Genomic DNA, 13,783 nt, shown 5'->3' with positions numbered 1-13,783 from the left:
AGCACAATTCGGATTCTTGGATGGTATCAGCTGACTGGGAAAAATGATGGTGTGGCGACCCACTTTCTGGCACACACAAACCGGCTCACAACAGCGCGTGCAGGCAGAAGGCCGGCCCCAAAAAGGACGCCAGGCCATCTTCACCAGCAGGGGGAAAATCCCGCGCATGGAAAGGGTCTGGGAATATGCATTCCCTACAGCAGTCCCGCCCCAGGGAGGGCGGGAACGGGAAGGCTTTAAAGCAGGCCATGAAGTTTGAATAAATCTCTTTATCGCAACTCCAACTCACCGACTCCGTGTGGTTATTCTAGCGCTGTGTGTAGCACACTGCTACAATGGCCCAATTAAACACTGATCTTCTGTGTGGCTGATACCAGATCAAGCCTTACACAGTTTTTAGCCTCTTGCTGGGGAAGAAGTGTGGCTGGTTTCCAATGCTTTATCTCCAGAAGTCTTTATCTTCAGAAGAGTGTCCCTTGGTTAATAACTTGGACATACTCTTTTCCTGTGGATGCAAATGCTCCACAGGATGTCAATCCATTGTTTCAGTAAATAAAACTAGTGATACGTTGTAGTCTACTTTGAACACTTTCTCCATTTCAACAGAAGTCAATGTTTGAGAATTTTAAACAAGTGGAGAAGCGTGCTTATGATTTAAAATGTTTACCATGGCTGTTCAGTCAGTCAGCACATTTCTGGAACATTAGCCAAACTTGTGACATCCAGGAGTCCTTTAGGCCCTAGCATTTTGCATCCACATGAAAAGTAAGTTGCATTTTTAAATTTGCTCTGAGGAGTCCACAATAAAAATCTGTTCCCTCCTTGAACAGCCTCCATGGTAGGTGACTTTGTGGTCAGTGAGGGTTAAAGGGACATTTACTCAGGCTCCCATCACCAATGGATGAGCATATTACTTACAATCTGGATGCCTGTTAATCACCATAAGATAGAAACTGATTTAAGTTAATTCCAATTCTTTGACGCTGGAGCAACATGCAACACTGGAGGAAGTCAACTGATCCAGCACATCTTGTGTTGGTCTAGATTCCAGTATTTGTGTTCTATTATATCTTCTCTTTGATGCTGGAGATATCTTTGGAGTGGTGAAGGTTAATGTCATCAAACTGTGTGTTAGATGGTCAAGGTTCTGAAACACATTTGCTGTTTGCATGATTGGAAGATTAGACAAAATAAATGCAACATATTCATTCTATTGCAGTGGCCTTGGTTACATCCTTGGGTTTAGGATGATGCAGCTGACATGTGACTGGCACTGGGGATTGAGGGTAAGATTAGTTCGTACGCAATTTCATGCTTACTGTTGTATTTCATTTGCTTCAGGGATTTCTACACCATGTCTCCCATTGTAATATCACAACATTTTCCCTGCACAAGAGAGACATTTTAAAGCCCAATCCACACTCTTTCACAAAGGATGTCCATCAGGGAGGAAGGGAAAGTTGATGTGGGTTGATTGGGTGTAAAATGCCCCTTTGTGAATCGTCAGCCAGTAATACATGTGTTTCAATTGAAGTTAAATAAAATAGAAAGCAGGAGAGTTGTAAAGTTAATCTGAAATTTCCTATTAGAAACTATTTGATTCAAGACAATTTGTTTTTCAGACAGGCTGAATGTCGCTGATTTCTCTTGTAAATGTCCCCTGTACCCTTGCACTGCACCAAACATAATCTATATCATCAGATAATGAAGAAACCCTCTTGCTCCATGGCCTGCTTGCTAAGTCTTGCAGATAGCCCTCATGTGGGTGACAAGAAGAAACCTTGCCAACAGATGCATGGAACTTTCATACTCGGTCTTAACCAATTGAATGATCCAATGCTCGCACAATCAGCACAGTGCAAACATTGTGTTCTACCTTGGGCAGAGGATTTGAGACAGATTCTTGTAATGCTTTAGTGGAATTTCAGAGATTTAGGGAACTATCACAGAACTACCTTCTCCTTGAGTATAAGCATAAATACTGTTGAGTTCGTGTTTGATTAATATTTAAATTAGCAGTGTGCTCTGTTTGCTTGCCTCCCACAGGTCACTCCATGTATTGGTGCTCTTGCCATATTGCTCCTTGCCTTCCTGATGCCAAACCCTCATCGAGGAGCATCAGAAAACCTGACAGAGACCCTGAACTCCAGAACCTCCTGGGATCAGGACCTCAAATACCTGATGACAAAGTAGGTTCCCCGTGTCAAGCTTGTCTCTGTTCACTTTGTGCAGGGAGCAGTGGCGACGGTGGATGATTGTAAACTCAGACCCAGCTGTGGTCAGGTTTCAACAAAGTCCGTTTGCCTTGAATGTTGCTGCCAGGTCATAAGCCCAGAACCGGAGAACCTTGCAGAGTATTAATCCAGGTTTGATCTTGACTTCCAACTGTATGGAGTTTGCACTTTCTCCCTGAGACCATGTAAGCTTCCTCCAGGTGCTCCGATATCCTCTCACATCCCCAAAACGTGCAGATTAATTAGACGCTGTAAGTTATCCCAAGTGTGAAGGTGAGTGATAGAGTGTAGGGTAGATGATGGGAAGGTGGGAAGAATAAAGCAGGTTAGAATAGAATTAGTGTCAATAATTGGCATGGACCTGTTTGGCCAAATGGTCTATTACCCTGCTGCATCTTTCTGTGGCTAGCTGATTCTATCACTCTAGATCTTTCAGTGCTCACCTTTCCTCATTTAATCTATCTCATCTAACCCCACTCTCCCTGCCCTTAATCAATCCAAGTCAAGTGCTTAATACTGTAACAACTCTTCTGAAATCTGCTACAAGTTTAAGAAATATGAGTCTGCCATATTCTCTGCTTTCCGTGAAGAACTTTGCGAAAGTTGCCTTTAATTTTTGCAATTATCTGGAATGTATCATTTTAGCCTCACCTGTGGAGACCATCTTTAACTGATTATAAACATGACAACCTCTTTTATATCATAGCTTGAGCTCCAATAAAAGCATTTCCCAAGCCTTTGCTTGTAATTATAACCTTTCACATGTGACAACATCCCTTTTTCTCATTGCTTACATCTCCACCCTGTAATTCACAACTTCAAATGCTGTCCTCAGTTAAGATCATGGATGTTGAGGACAGCCTCCTTGCACAGGTATTTGCAGATACTTCATCATACAATCGGGACATCTGTGGAAAGAGACATCTCAGTTAATATTTCATCAGAACATCAGAATGAGATGTTTTTCTTATTCTCATTCCTGTTCTGATGTGGTGATCCATGGCTTCCTCTTGTGCCGAGATGAGGCGAGGAGGCCACTCTCAGGATGGCGGAGCAACACCTTTTATTCGGTCTGGGTAGCCTCCCACCTGATGGCATGAATATCAGTTTCTCCTTCTGGTAACAAAAAATTACCCGCTCCCTCCCTTTCCTCTATTCCTCACTCTGACCTTTTACCTCTTCTTAGCTGCCTATTACTTCCCCTGGGTCCCCTCCTCCTTCCTTTTCTCCTATTGTCCACTCTCCTCTCCTAGCAGATTCTTTCTTCTCCAGCCCTTGACTTTTCCCATGTGCCTGGCTTCACCTATCACCTCCCAGATCGCCAACTTCCCCTCCCCCTACATTTTAATTCTGGCATCTCTCCCTTTCCTTCTCAGTCCTGAAGAAGGGAGTCAGTCTGAAATGTCAACTGTTTATTCCTTTCCATAGATGCTGCCTGGCCTGCTGAGTTCTTCTAGCAGTTTGTGTGTGTTGCTTGGGATTTCTAGCATCTGCAGACTTTCTTGTGTTCGTAATCCATAAATAAATTTATCATTGTTTCTTTACTACTATATATATTGTTATCAGTGCATTATGTGTTGAGAAAGAGTGAGAAGCTTTTGTTTTGTGTGCCAATCAGACTGATTAAGCTGTTTATTATTATACTGAGGTAGTAAAATAAGAAGAGGTTGGAGAATATAGTTGGCTCTTGCAATGAACATCTTGCTCTCTCCTCTCATTTCTAAAATGTATTCCTTTACACCTTTCTCAGTCCAGCTGCAATGCAACTTGCCTGTGCTTCCCACAGCTCAAGGGCATTCTGTGACCACCAACTGTTATGTGATGCCTCTCTTACCTCCTTATGACAGCAACTAAAGTCTGCCTGGCTTTATAAAGAATTGTACCTGGATTAGACTGTGCTCAGGATCTTTTCTGGGTACATTAGTAAATTGAATTGGTGTTCCCAGATGAGATTCATGTTTGCCTTTTCAAATGACATATCTAAAGTTGCGCAATGTGTAATGCTGGCTTTCTTGTCATAAAGTGGAGTCAGAGAAATGTATAGCATAGAAACAGGCCATTTGGCCCATCTAGTCCATGCTGAAACCATTTAAACTGCCTGCTTCCATCAACCTGCTCTGGGACAGTAGCCCTCCATACCCCTACCATCCATGTACCTATCCAAACTTCTCTTAAACATTGAAATAGCTCACATGCACTGCTGCTGCAGGTAAGCTCATTCCACACTCTTGAGACCCTCTAAGTGAAGAGGTTTCTCCTCAAGTTCTCCTTAAACTTCTCACCTGTCACGCTTAACCTATGACCTCTGGTTGTAGTCCCACCTAACCTCAGTGGAAAAAGCCTGCTTGCATTTACCTTATATATACCCCTCATAATTTTGTACACCTCTATCAAATCACCTCTCAATCTTCTACATTCTAAAGAATACAGTCCTAACCTATTCAATCTTTACTTATAACTCAGGTCCTCTAGACCCAACAACATTCTTTTAAATTTTCTCTGCACTCTTTCAACCTTCTCTACATCTTTCCTGTAGGCAGGTGACCAAAACTGCACACAATACTCCAAATTAGGCCTCACCAATGTGTCACACAACTTCAGTATAACATCCCATCTCCTGTACTCAATACATTGATTTATGAAGGCTAATGCACCAAAAGCTTTCTTTATGATCCTATATCCACCTGTGATATCACTTTCAATGAATTTGAGAGCAGCAAGTTGCAACCCGTGACCTTTGTTGAACAGTCTCTGCACAAACAGGAGGAGTCCTGAGAAAAGTCTTGGACCAAATTGACAGTGCTCTACCATCTCCATAGACGCTGCCTGACTTACTGAGTTCCTCCAGCATTTTGTGTGTGTTGCTTTGGATTTCCAGCATCTGCAGACTTTCCTGTGGTCATTGCAGTCAGTCATTTCTTTTTCTCTTGCTGTTGTAGGAGACACCTGTTTTGACTTTCAGAGTCAGGTTTCAGAATTCAGTACAGGCCAGTCAAAGTTCACAAAGTGTACTAAGACTAATTGAGGAATTCTTTCTCTAACAGTTATCACTCCCCCCATCAGTTACTCAGGAATTGGTCAGGGACCTTGGGCCAGAGAGGAGGCTTCTACCTCAGTCCTCACCATCCATGACCTCTCTGACGAACAATGGCTTACCAAGCCTCTCACACCTGAGACATGTGACATTTGACCACCTCTCTCCAAGGATGTCAAGGTCACGGTATTCTGAATTTACTCGCTGCCAGCTCGTTCCAAACAACCTCAACAGGTCATCGTCTTGTCTCTCAGTTTGCTACAGTTTCAGGAAGGTCCCCCATGCACAAAAATCACCAGGTCAGGCACTCTCATCTGCTTTGGTTCCAGTCAGGAGCAGGTGGCATCGCAGGCTTCCCACCACTTCAGCTGCTTGTGTTTGTGCCATGTTTATCCTTGTAGCTGAAACAAAACCAGGAGGTAGTGAAGAAGCTTATCGTAGATCACAGGGGGGTCGTGATCAGTTAGAAAGTGGGCCAAGGTGTGGCAAGTGGATTTCAATAAAGTTAAATGTGAGGTGATGTATTTTGGGAAGTGAAACCAGTGTAGGACCTATTACTCTGAATGGCAGGGCACTAAGGGGTTTAATAGAACAGAGGAACTGAGGTGCATAGTTTGCTGAAACCAAGGTGGTGAAAAAGATGTTTAGCCCGCTGGCCTTCGTGAGTCAGGTTATTGAGTATAGGAGATGGGACATAACGTTACAGTTGTGTATATTGTTGGTGAGGCAGCTCTTGGACTACTTTGTACAGCATTGTCCGCCCTGTTATAGGAAAGATATGGTTAAACTGGAAAGAGTGCAGAAAAGATTTAACATAGAACATAGAATAGTACAGCACAGTACAGGCCCCTCGGCCCACAATGTTGTGCCAACCCTCAAACCCTGCCTCCCATATAACCCCCCACCTTAAATTCCTCCATATACCTGTCTAGTAGTCTCTTAAACTTCACTAGTGTATCTGCCTCCACCACTGAGATAGCACCATGAAACTTGGCAAAATAGTTTGAAATATTTAATCACATTGACATCGGGACTGTTGTGGTACTGGCCTTCAGAATTCGTTGCAGTGCTGCAGAGCTAGAGGCAGAGCTCGGCGATGGAACAGGAAGCGTCTGGCCTCAGCTCACTCTCCCCTTCTGCCTTTCAATTTGAATGCACGCAAGTCTGAGACATATTGAGCTCAGAGCTGGAGATTCCTTGTGCAACTGCTGGATGTATGTGTGTACTTTTTTCGCTGTCTCTGCTGTTTTTTGAAAATATTCTGCAGACCTTGGCTGTGACATTTCCTATAAACGGTTGTAATGTGCTTTAGGACTCATATCTTTCTAGTTGTGGACTGTGACCTTTCTAGGTTGGACTGTGACTGACATTTGACCTATGGGCCTACTCCACCATTCATTGAGCTCATGGCCAGCCTTCATCCTCAATACCATTTTCTTGCCATTCTCTAATCCCAGAGTGCCTCAATTCCTTAATATCCAGAAATCCCCTTTATGAACGAGGCCAGCAAATCAGCCTCCATGGCCTTTGGGGTAGAGAATTAAATGCATATTCAGTGAAACAAATGTAAAATTGCCGTTTGTTCCAAAAATAGTGATTTCAAAAACAGCAGACAGTATAAATACTGCAAACTTGGTTTCCACTGGGAAGGTTGGCATATGGCTCAACATCGCCATGCCATGGACAGAGGGGGAACTGCCAATTTATTTACCATTGTGAAACTATTAGTTGTTCCTGAAATACAACAGCAGGAGTGCTAGCTGTCATCTGGCACTCCACTCAAGTAACCGGTCTTCATCTGTCATGTACCTGTAGAGGACATCACAGGTGAGCTTAGTCCTGGATAGGAAATACCTGACCAATATTTTTCCCAAAGACTCTGAGACCAACTGGTGCTTTCTGTCTGGTCAGTTTCTGACCTCATGGGCACAGCTCTGAGAGGAAACTCAGGAAGGATAGGTGAAGGCTGCTGCCGGAACCAAGCAGGAGTCCTTTAAAGGAAGGTGGTTCTTGGATTTTGCTTGAGATGTGCTGAATGCCCAGGCAACAACTGCCTGGGAGGGACAGGTTTCTGTGTCACATTACCAGTTCAATAGAACATCTCCAAAAGGTGACCTTTACCCCTATGACATCAGTACATCGTTCTACCCAGGGACCCCCCAACCCCCAGCCCTGCAGCTGAGTTACTCTTTGCTCTACAATGGTCTAGAAAATGAGCCAATTGGTGAGAATCAGTTGCTCAATGCCAATAACTCTGGCATTTGCCTTTCCTGCCATCTCTACTCCAAGCAACTCTTTTGCTTCATTCCCTGAATGCAGCATTACGGTACTGGACAAACCGTGATAAGACCATAAGACCACACATAAGACATAGGCCAATTACAAACAAGAGAAAATCTGCAGATGCTGGAAATCCAAGCAGCACTAATGCACGAAATGCTGGAGGAACTCAGCAGGCCAGGCAGCATCTATGGAAAAGAGTGAACAGTGGACGTTTTGGGCCGAGACTCTTCATCAGGGGTCAACCTGAGTTCTGTTGAAGGTTCTTGGCCCGAAATGTCGACTGTACTTTTTTCCATAGGTGCTGCCTGGCCTGCTGAGCTCCTCCAGCACTTTGTGTGTGCTGATAAGACATAGGCCATTTGGCCATTGAGTCTGCCCCAGCATTGCATCATGGCTGATTTATTATCCCCCTCAAGCCCATTCTCCTGCCTTCTCCCCGTGACCTTTGATGCCCTGACTAATTAAGAGCCTAATAAGCTCTACTTTAAATAAACCTGATAACTAGGCCTTCACAGCTATCCGTAGCAATGAATTCCACAGATTCACCACCCTCTAACTAAAGAAATTCCTCCTCGCTCCTGTTCTAAATGGACATCCCCCTATTCTGAGGCTATGCCCTTTTGTCCTAGACTCCCACCATAGGAAACATCCTCCCCACGTCCATTCTCTTTAGGCCTTCCAATAATCGATAGATTTCAATGAGACATTCTCTCATTCTTCTCAACTCCAGTGAGTACAGGCCCACAGCCGTCAAGCACTCCTCAAATGGTAATCCTTAAATTCCTGGGATCATTTTCATTACCCTCCTTTGTACTTTCTCCAATGCCAGCACATCTTTTCTTAGATAGGAGGCCCAAAACTGCTCATAATATTCCAAATGTGGTCTGACCAAAGCCTTATAAAGCCTTGGCATCCCATCCTTTCTCTTACATTCTAGTCCTCTTGAAATGAATTGTATTTACCTTCCTTACCCCTGACTCAACCTGCAAGTTAACCTTTAGGGAATCCTGCAAAAGCACTGTCAAGTCACTTTGCACCTCTGATTCTTGAGTTTTCTCCCTGCTTAGAAAATAGTCTACACCTTTATTCCTTCTACCTACGTGCAGAACCATACACTTCTTTACACTATATTAGATCTGCCACTTCTTTGCCCCTTCTCCCAATCTGTCAAGTTCCTTCTGCATACTCCCTGCATCCTCAGCTCAACCTTTCCCTTCACCTGTCTTCATACCATCTGCAAACTTAGCCAGGAAGTCATCAATTCCATCATCTAAACCATTGACCTCTAATATAAAAAGAAGCGGTCCCAATCCCGTCCCCTGAGGCCCACCATTATTCACTGGCCGCCAACCAGAATAAGTCCCTTTATTCCCACTCTTTGTCTCTTGCCAATCAGCCAATCTTCTACCCATGCTTGTATCTTTCCTGTGATAACATGGACTCTTACCTTGTCAAGCAGCTTCATGTGTGGCACTTTGTCAAAGGCCTTCTGAAAATCTAAATAAACAACATCCTTTATCTATCCTGCCTGTTATTTTCTCAAAGAATTCCAACAGATTTGTCAGGCAAGATTTCCCCTCAAGGAAACCTTGCTGACTTTGGCCTACGTTATCATGTGCCTCCATATACCCCAAAACCTCACTCTTAATAATGGATTCCAATATCTTTTGAACCACTGAAATCAGGCTAACTGGCCTATAATTTCCTTTCCTCTGCTCTCTCCCTTCATAAAGAGTGGAATGCCATTTGCAGTTTTCCAGCCCACTTGAACCATTCCAGAAAACCATCATTACTCATGCTTCCACAATCTCTTCAGCTATATCGGTCAGAACCCTGGGGTGTAGTCCATCTACCTTTAGACCTTTCAGTTTCCCAAGCACCTTCTCCGTATTAACTTCTGCCCCTTGACACTCACCAATTTCTGGCTTACTGCTAGTGTCTTCCATGGTGAAGAAGGACACAAAATACTCATTACATTCATTTACCATTTCTTTATTCCCCCATTACTACCTCTCCAGCGTCATTTCCCAGCGGTCCGATATCCACTCTTGCCTCTCTTTCACTCTTTACATAGCTGAAAAAAACTATTGGTATCTAATATTATTGGACAGCTTACCTTCATATTTAATCTTTTTTTTCTGTTCCTTGCCTTCTGTTAGTTTTTAAAAGCTTCCCTATTCTCTAACTTCCCAATACGTTTTGCTATATTTTATGTCCTCCCATTTGCTTTTATGGTGTCTTTGACTTGTCAGTCACAGTTGCCTCACCCTCTCTTTAGAATACTTCTTCATCTTTGGGATGTATCTATCCTGTGCGTTTTGATTTGCCCCCAGAAATTCAAGCTACTGCTGTTCTGCCTACATCCCTGCTAGTGTCCCTCTCCTTAGCTTCTCCCTCTCAAACTGCAGGGTGAATTATGATCACTGCCTCCTTAGAATCCCTTTACCTTAAGCTCCCTAATCAAATCTGGTTCATTAAACAATATCCAGTTCAAGTTCCACTACAGCTGGTGAGGTGGGGAGGCAGAGACCTGCGGGAGGGGGGTGGTGGTGGTGGGAGGCCGAGCGAGGTAAGCAATAGCAGGAGAGACCATAAGACCATAAGGTCTAGGAGCAGAAGTAGGCCATTTGGCCCATCGAGTCTGCCCTGTCATTCAATCATGGGCTGATCCAATTCTTCCAGTCATCCTTATTCCCCTGCTTTCTCCCCGTACCCTTTGATCCCCTGTCTAATCAAGAACCTATCTATCTCTCCCTTAAATGCACCCAATCACTTGGCCTCCACAGCCACTCGTGGCAACGAATACCGCAGATTTACCACCCTCTGACTAAAGTAATTTCTCCACATCTCTGTTCTAAATGGACGTCCTTCAATCCTGAAGTCGTGTCTTCTTGTCCTAGATTCCATATTTACAATGTATCCACAATGCTTTCTTTGAAATTAAACACAAACTTCACACCTCCCAATTTGCACCCACAACACAGATATCTAAATGAGTATTAATCAGACAGACAGACAGGAGCAAGGTTATCAGTAGGAGTCAGTAAGGGCCAGTGGCTGACAGTCAATGAGAGGGGCAGTTGCAAAGCGAGAGATTAATAGACACACACCTACACACACAGTGTCCCTCAAAATCAAGAGCAAGTTGCTTCCACTTCTGTGGGTTTGAGGTGCCTACTGAAGGCAGTGTGGGATCTGCAGATGGCACAGGTATTTATGATTTGGTACATTCCTGTCGTTTATGTGAGCTCCCCATACAAGGACCAGAGGTTTTCACTGCTATCCTGAATGTCAGGTCCTGGACCAGTTTCCCCAAAAATTAATGTTATACTATTCAAGAAAGCATTGTGCACCTCCTTACACCAGCGGTAGAATTCCAGATTGGTGTGAGATGACAAAGCGGTAGATGGTAGCCCTAAACTTCAGGGTGTTTTCTTTGAGCACTGGAGATAGAATGAGTCACAAACATAGTAATGACCACTGGGAAACTCTTCTGATCAGCAAAATTCAGGCAGTGGAAGCTCTTGTGTGTTTGGAAAGGCCTGGGTTTTTAAATGACATACGAGCATCCGCACCTGGTCTCAGCAGAATGGTGCTGTAGTGGTCAGCAGGTGGCGTAGCTGCCTCACCGGTCTAGACGCTGGGATTGATGCTGGCCTCTAGTGCTCTCTGCACTGAGTTACATATTGTCTCTGTGACCATATGGTGCTTCAGTTTCCTCCCACAGCCCAAAGCTGGGATGTCAATTCATCACTGCAAACTGTTCCTCGTATTGGAGGATGGCAGGACAAGGACTGGAGAATGGCAGGACAACTAGGAAAAGTTGATGCAAGGGAGAGAAGATAAATTAAAGAGAAATTTTTAGTGTGGAGTTGTTGGACCTGTTCTTATTTATGGGACAAGCTTGCTGGGCCAAACAATCTCCCATGTGTCCTGAACATATGAATAGGAATGGTGAGAAAAGGTAGTATAGTGTTCCTCATTCCAGTGAGACCTCCATATTGGCCAGTGTAGAGCTCCAGACACGAAACTGTGCAGTGTGGTGATCAACAACACACAAAATGCTTGAGGAACTCAGGCGTTTACAGAGGGAATTGGACAGTTGATGTGTCAGGACGCGATCCTTCATCAGTCCAGATGAAAGGTTTTGGCCCAAAACATTGACTGTTCTTTCTCTCCATAGATGCCGACTGACCTGCAAAGTTCCTTCAGCATTTTGCAGGTCGATCCAAATTCCACCATCTGTAGTCTCTTGTGCCCGTGATGTCATTAGATATGGCTGATACTGGGAAAAGGGTCAGGGCAGAAGGAAAGTGGCTCAAATCAGGAGCCCAAATATGGAATTGGCCCGATTTCACAAAAGGTGTTAAATAGTTCAATGTCCTTTGGGTAACATTAATTTTTAACTATTTAGCATATAGAAGCACATTGAACTTTTAGTTTCTGTTTCTAGCATCTAAAAGGTGACACTCTATTCCAACCTATAACTGCAGAGGGCTCAAGTCAGCTGGTCACCTTTTCTGCTCAGGGAATTTAAACCATTATTCTTCCTCCTCACTGAAGTCCTGACACCACTTTGCATGTCCTGTGGATGTTGAGTGGTATTGGTATTTGATGCTCCACAATATTCTGCGTGGGAATTTAAACTGGAGGTGGCAGTGTTTTAGGGTCCTTTCCCAGCTCTGGGCAGTCTCAGGGTGAGCAGAATGTGTTAACCTCACTGGAGACCTGCTCTGTGTTGAAGGAGCACTAGGAGAGCAGCAAGGACACAGAGCATATTGTGAATCCAAATCAGATTTATTGCCACTGACATACGTCACGGAGTTCCAAACAAGAGAAAATCTGCAGGTACTGGAAATCCGAGCGACACACACAAAATGCTGGAGGAACTTAGCAGACCAGGCAGCATCTATCGGAAAAAAAGTGCAGTCGATGTTTTGGGCCAAGACCCTTCAGCATGACTGGAGAAAAAAAGTTGTAGAGCAGAGTTAAAAGGTGGAGGGAGGGGAAACACAAGGTGATAGGTGAAACCGGGAGGTGGAGGAATGAAGTAAGGAGCTGGGAAGTTGCTTGGTGAGAGAGATACAGAGCTGGAGAAGGGAGAATCTGATAGAAGAGCACAAAAGGCCATGGAAGAAAGAGTAGGACGAGGAACACCAGAAGGCGGCGATGGGCAGGCAAGGAGATAAGGTGAGAGAGGGAAAAGGGGATGGGGAATGCTGAAGGAAGGGGGATTGGGGCATTACCAGAAGTTTGAGAAATCGATGTTCATGATATCAGGTTGGAGGCTACCCAGACAAAATATAAGGTGTTGTTTCTCCAACCTGAGTGTGGCCTCATCACACCGGTAGAGGTGGCTGTGGATAGACATATCGGAATGAAAATGGGAAATGGAATTAAAATGGGTGGCCACTGGGAGATCTGCCTTTTCTGGTGGATGGAGCGTAGGTTCTCAGCGAAGTGGTCTCCCAATCTACTTTGGGTCTCACCAATGTACAAGAGGCCACACCGGGAGCACTGAACACAGTATATGACCCCAATGGACTCACAGGTGAAGTGTCACCACACTTGGAAGGACTGTTTTGGGCCCTGAATGGTAGTGAGGGAGGAGGTGTAGGGGCAGGTGTAGCACTTGTTCAGCTTGCAAGGTTAAGTGCCAGAAGGAGATCAGTGGGGAGGGACGAATGGACAAGGGAGTCACATAGGGAGTGATCCCTGTGGAAATCAGGAAGTGTGGGGGAAGGAAAGATGTGCTTGGTGGTGAGATCCAGTTGGAGATGGTGGAGTTTGTTGTTCTGTAGCGGTGAGTAAGTGAGTGAATGAGGCCTCATTGGTCAGGGTTGACCATGGATGTTGTGCCATGTAGCAAGCTCCCCCTCTCCGCACATCTGATGAACCCATGGGATGGCTGAGACCGATACAGTTTAGCACCAGTATCATCGTAGGAGTTGCCAGTAGGACTGCCTTAGGGACTCCAGTTACGAATTTTTCTCTTGGAGTTTACTCACAAAGCCTTCCCCATGAGTGGGTATTGCCACAAAAAAAGCAGAAGTTTGAGATTAGAGCTCTCCTTCTCCTGTTTGTAGAAACACACACCATTGGGAGCACTTTAATAGCTAGTGGGAGCTTGTCCCCTCTACAACCCCTGGCTATGACAATCTTAAGGAACCTTTTGCAGCAGTAGCATGGTGCAATTCATAAATAATAGCTACAGGTTACAATAAGAAATAAA

The 13,783-nt window shown here is 44.5% G+C and overlaps 1 protein-coding gene across 4 annotated transcripts in view; it reads left to right on the top strand.

Annotated features, from left to right (window-relative positions):
* LOC134336891 (protein spinster homolog 1-like) overlaps nucleotides 1-13,783 on the top strand; it is a 104,014-nt gene that overhangs the window by 22,136 nt on the left and 68,095 nt on the right. For 3 of the 4 annotated variants that reach the window (XM_063031502.1, XM_063031501.1, XM_063031500.1), the window contains exons 5-6: nucleotides 1,220-1,286; nucleotides 2,047-2,189. The exons of the other annotated variant lie outside the window; for it this stretch is intronic. In XM_063031502.1, the coding sequence (XP_062887572.1) occupies nucleotides 1,220-1,286; nucleotides 2,047-2,189 (210 nt within the window). The remainder of the gene's footprint in view (nucleotides 1-1,219; nucleotides 1,287-2,046; nucleotides 2,190-13,783) is intronic. 4 annotated transcript variants of the gene reach the window in all.

The sequence above is a fragment of the Mobula hypostoma genome, chromosome 23, assembly GCF_963921235.1.
Source record: "Mobula hypostoma chromosome 23, sMobHyp1.1, whole genome shotgun sequence".
In the NCBI taxonomy this organism is placed as follows: domain Eukaryota; kingdom Metazoa; phylum Chordata; class Chondrichthyes; order Myliobatiformes; family Myliobatidae; genus Mobula; species Mobula hypostoma.
This window is presented reverse-complemented; position numbering and strand designations above follow the sequence as displayed.